Source organism: Aegilops tauschii, chromosome 6, assembly GCF_002575655.3.
Source record: "Aegilops tauschii subsp. strangulata cultivar AL8/78 chromosome 6, Aet v6.0, whole genome shotgun sequence".
Classification (NCBI taxonomy): Eukaryota; Viridiplantae; Streptophyta; class Magnoliopsida; order Poales; family Poaceae; genus Aegilops; species Aegilops tauschii.
This window is the reverse complement of record NC_053040.3, coordinates 32,590,515-32,596,080: the sequence shown is the minus strand read 5'-3', so window position 1 is coordinate 32,596,080 and position 5,566 is coordinate 32,590,515. Positions and strand designations below refer to the sequence as shown.

Below are 5,566 nucleotides of genomic sequence, written 5' to 3'. Positions count from 1 at the left end.
TCACGTTGGCTCGGGGAGGGAGCGGCGACGCGCCCTCAACTCGCGGCGGTGTGTGAGTTTGATCGGCTCCCCAGGGACTCGGGTGTACTTGCTTTCTTTGTTGGGGTTCGTTGTATCACTAGCAATCTACAAATCCGGGTTCCTTTTCGCAAAAAATAAAAATAAAAATAAAAAATCAGAGCATTTGAGTGTCTGAGCTCCCGTACATTCCTTCAAAAGGAAAAAAAACTACCAGTTAGACGGGCCGAGCCATTTCGCGTCCTGGGCTTCAGGATCGATCCACACTTCACTCACTACATCGTGGCTTGGTCAGAGTCCAGTCCACACAATTTCCCCTTCCCCTTCCCCGCACGAGACTGAGATGACGGCCAGCCGCCGCCTCCTCCCGCCGTCGCCGGCGGCGCCCCTGTCGCCGCTGGAAGTGGAGGATCTGCTCATCGAGATCCTCCTCCGCCTCTCTCCGCTGCCCTCGTCTCTCCCCCGCGCCTCCGCCGTCTGCAAGCGCTGGCGCCACCTCATCTCCGACCCGGACTTCCTCGTCCGCTTCCGCCTCCACCACCGCCCCAACCCTCCCCTCCTCGGTTTCTTCGTCACGGATTGGATGCGCTGCCTCATCGGCTTCCTGCCTCTTGTGCGCCCCGGCGTCCCCGATCTCGTCCGCACCAATTGCTTCTGCCAGAACCACCAGATCCTCAGCTGCCGCCATGGCCTCCTACTCATCTTCCTCGTCAAGGAGTCCCAGTTCCAGGTGTGGGACCCCGTCACCGGCGTCCGCCACTTGATCGACCCCCCTCCAGCACAGAGTCTGCCAGCTTGGGTCAACGGAGAGGTGCTCCGAGATGCGAGAGACGATGACCATTTCAAGATTGTTCTGGCGGATGTTGAGGGTCCGCGAGCAATCGCCTGCGTCTACTCGTCGGAGACCAGCAAGTGGGGTGATCTCGTCTCAGCGGTTCTTCCACCCAGGGCTTCCATCGGCGGCCCTCCTGCCATGAAGTTCTCCAGGATGAATGCCCTGCTTGTTGAAAAATCTCTTTATTGGCTTCTCTTTGACGTGCCGACGAACTTTAGTGAGGCCTTCAGGGGCGTTCTTTGTGCAAGTAGCATCCTTGAATTTGATGTGGAGAGGCAGAGCCTAAGCGTGGATCGTGTGCCAGCAAACCTACACCACCCCAAAGACCATGAGATTTCCGTGATCAAAGAAAGGGGTGTTGGACTTTGTTTACTCATCGTGTCAGGCTGCCATGTACACATATGGAAGAGGAAGCGCGAGCACAATGGTGGTACGTCATGGGTGCTGGGAATAACTACCAAGTTGCGCCATCTTCTCTCCCCGGATCCACAGAACAATGGTGGTACGTCATGGGTGCTGGGAAGAACTATCAAGCTGCGCCATCTTCTCTCCCCGGATCCACAGAACTACGCGGGGCAGATATCCATCAATGCTTTTGCCGAGTACAATCATGTGGTGCTCCTGTCTACATCTATCTACTACTACACGGTCGAGCTTGAGTCATTGGAGGTCAGGAGATTTCAATGTAGAGGCTCTCGTTATCATCCATTCGAAAGTGTCTACACTACAGGTAAGTGTCCTCCCTGAACTATCTGGTTCGGACAGCACTAGCAAACTTCCTTTCAGTTTATTTAAAACTTACGAGTAATTGTTCATTGTATCATTTTTAGGATAGTACGTTGCTCTCCAACTGTACCTGGGAAAACTAATAAATTGAGTTCATTTCATTTTCAGGCTAAGTTTATTTTAAGATCTAAAACTGAATAGTGATCACTTGTGTTTGCTAGGATTGGTCTGATTATATTTTTTCCCGATATGGCATGGAACAAGCTTAATAATTCTGGATAACTTGTCTCTTCTGACCAGCTAAATAGTCTGAGTGCTTATTTTTCATTTTTATGATATTCATCAGTATATACTTCTGTCGGACCATTCTTTAAATTTGAAGGTAGGTGTGGTTTATTTTTTACCTGTCTATCGCTAGTGCTGTATCAAAACAGGAACTATGAGTTTTTGTAAATATCTTGTAGATGCCTCCTTGTATCTATTTCGCTTTTTGTTGGTATGTCATTTTGGTTGTTTGACTTCTGATGCTTGCAAAAACAGGTAATGGCGGTTGGCCAGATGCTGCTGATCTCCATAGCATGCTTAAGAGGATGGTCCGTTAGATAGATGATGTCCTTGGTTGAGCAGGTAAGCTTGTATTCTGCATGTATGTTGAGGTTTGGATATGTTCCTTCAAGAAATGTATTGCCATCTTTTTACTGCCATTTCCCAAGTACCGAATTTCTTAGCTGTTGCCCACATAGGACGTCTTATGCTTTGATGGTAGGCTGCATCTTGAATCTTTCCCCTAGGCCCTGCTTCCTCATCCCTTCCCCAGCACATCTCTGTTCTTCCTCATGCATTCAGCCAACCGCCATCTCTTTTATTTGCCGATGTTTTACTGCCCCCTCTCTCTACTGTATGTGCTTTCTTTTCCTTGCCTTCCCTTTCCAGCTGCCTTGCTTTCAGTTTACCTCCTCCTTAGTACTCCCCCAGTTCCTTCTGGCAGTGTGGGTTTTTCTCCCTATTGCTCCTCCAATGACTTGTGGTTTGGTTAAGTAAGAGCCTTCCCCATTCTCTATTTGTGCATATGCCCGTGCCTGCTCAGAGATGAGAGTACCATCATGCTATCTGGTAGCAAATTTACTGCTTACACTTTACTGTGCTTCGATGACATATTTCTGTTTAACATTTACTCGTTACTACGTTGCCTTAAACTTTATTATGTGGTTAAGACTATAAATTCATATTGTAACTTGCATGTTGGTCCCATCTAAGCAAGTAATTGATCAATGATCATAACAATTCCTGACCATTTGGTTTTCAAACCTACTTTATTTTATAGTCTTATAGCTATGACATTTCACATTGCTTCATATGTTGGATCATTGTCATACCTAGTGAATTAATGACTGTCAGTTTGCTACAATAGTTGAAGAGTACAGCTTCATTGAATCTTGTAATGTTGTCTATCGTTTTGCTTGCAGTTATTGTAGTTTGTGCACAATTATTCTAGGGTTAAGCTGTTCGGTTAAACATTTTCCATGATGTCACTTGTTGTCTGCTAAATTTGCATCATGCTAATATAGATATAATTGACCATTAGCTACACATAATTCCTCTGGTCCAAACTCCAACCTGTCTGTAACTATGCTTTGTGTGCAGTCTAGTTTCTTCAGTTTTTGCCACCTGGACCTGTATCCTTTATATCGAAATCAACATCGCATCTTAAAAACTGCTTTCATCACTAGTACTCCCTCCGTCCGAAAATACTTGTCATCAAAAAGAACAAAAAAGGATGTATCTAGACGTATTTTAGTTCTATATACATCCCTTTTTATCTACTTTGATGACAAGTATTTTCGGACGGAGGGAGTACCATTTTGCTTGTTTTATCTACTAATGTTATGCGCCCTATCCATTGGATGTGCACTTTTGTTTGCCCTTCCTTGCATCCAGTATCTTTCCTTTTTGGTTTACCTCCTCCTTAGTCTGTAGTACTCCCCAAGTTTCTTCTTGTGGTGTGGACTCTTCTCCTTCCAGCCCCTCCTATGACCAATGCATATGTTTGTGCCTGCTCAGAGATGACAATATTGTCATGCTAAGTAGTAGGAAAAGAACTACTAATCCTTTACTGTGCTTCAGGGATATATTTCCATTTTACTTGTACATTTTTCCTCATTGTTGCATCACCTATTCATCTTTAAATTTATTTATTTTACAGTGGCTATAGCTCTATCAAATCCTAGTGTGATTTGCATGATGTCCCATCTAGACAAGTACTCTCTCTGTAAAGAAATTTAAGATCATCTAGATCACTATTTTAGTGATCTAAATGATCTTATATTTCTTTACAGAGGGAGTAATTGAGAACTAACAATACCTGAGCATTTGTTTTCAAATTTCCTTTATTTATGCAGAACTATAGGATTGTCATTTCACATTCCTCCTCATACCTAGTGATCTAACGATTGTCACAGTACTTGAAGAGTGCCTTTTTTCAATCTCTTGTTGAATCTTACACATCTATATATCGTTTTGCTTGCATTTGTAGCTTTATGGATGATCATTCCAGTTCTAGGCTGTTCGGTTAATCATTTTCTCGACGTGTTTTGTTGTGCACCAAACTTGCATATATATGTAACTGGTCATTAACCACTAATATAATTTAGCTGGTACAAACTTAATGCAGCTATGCTTTGTGCGAGGTCTAGTTTCTTCAATTTGGACCATCATGGACCTTTAATAATGAATATTGGACTAAGGATCAAAATGGCATGGCTAGATTCATGATAAAAACTGTTTCCATCCCTAACATGTCCTTCGTTCCAAATTAAGTGTCACTGATTTAGTAGAAAGCGACACTTAATTTGGAATGGAGGGAGTATATTTTTACCAGCGTTATCAAAGTAGTGGTGTAATTACTCCTTGATGCTCTGCAGAGCAAGGAAAATGCAGTTTTTTGGGTTAAAGGAAATTTCAAATGATGCGTGGCACCTTGCTTGAGTACTGCATGGATTTGATCAAATTTGATTTGTCGGTGACTAGCTAGCTTGTACATTTCTTGAAGCACGGCTATGAGCTATCTAGATGTTCCTACTCCATGAGCCCCTCACAAGCCCACTGTTCTTTCGGCCTCTACTCAGACTTGTGTTACCAAATACTCCCTTCATCCGGAATTACTTGTCGTAGAAATGGATGTATCTAGATGTATTTTAAGTTCTAGATACATCCATGTCTATACATTTGTGTAAAGGGTACTAACCACAATACAAACTACCTATCGTTGTTCTCTGTTTGAGATGTTGGTTCTGTCTGATAATGTTCTTTGGAGCTTTTGGCACAATTTCCACCATTCTGAAGCTAATGATTACTGTTTGAGTCATACAAAAATTCTGAGAACACCTCCACCAGCTTTCCCTGAATGAAAGTTACAAAGTTTCTTTGACTGATGATGTTATTACTTGCTCCACAGGTTTCGTTTTGGTCGCTGGAGTTGAAGAAACGGGCCACTGATGACTATGCTACTAATTTCCTATTGTCGTTCTCTGCTGATAAACATTCTGGCATGAAGGTTTAAGGCACACCGGGTTGTTTCCATAAATCAGTACTTACAATGCGCTGGGCTCGCTTGTCGATTGATCTTGCTTGCAATTTAGTGTGGGCGCATCTGCTGGTGGGTTTGATTACCGTCCATGTTGTGTCGAGCATGGAGTTTTCGACGCTATATTTCTGCATATCTACGTTTATGCTGAGTTTTTGACGTTCTGAGCTCGATATTTAGAAGGTTACTACTGAATGTCAAATCGCACTAGACCTGCCGGGAGTTGGTGAGAAGTGTGCATGCACTAGACCTGCTGCTATTTGCAACTCCACAAATAGCTTCTGATTCAACCAGGGCCGGGTTTCATTGCAATTTTTGTTTTCTTTGGGATGCTGGAATGCCTTTTCCTCAAAAATAAATAAATAAAAGGTGGTGGGAGTGCCTTTTCCTGAAAAAAGAAAGAT

General features: G+C 43.5%; 1 protein-coding gene across 1 annotated transcript; it reads left to right on the top strand.

Annotated features, from left to right (window-relative positions):
- Window positions 1-313: 313 nt before the first annotated feature.
- On the top strand, window positions 314-5,357 carry LOC120966103 (uncharacterized). Its single transcript, XM_040391779.3, has 3 exons — window positions 314-1,583; window positions 2,120-2,206; window positions 5,034-5,357. The coding sequence occupies exons 1-2, from the start codon at window positions 362-364 to the stop codon at window positions 2,179-2,181; spliced, it is 1,284 nt and encodes a 427-aa protein (XP_040247713.1). The 5' UTR covers window positions 314-361; the 3' UTR covers window positions 2,182-2,206; window positions 5,034-5,357.
- Window positions 5,358-5,566: the final 209 nt, after the last annotated feature.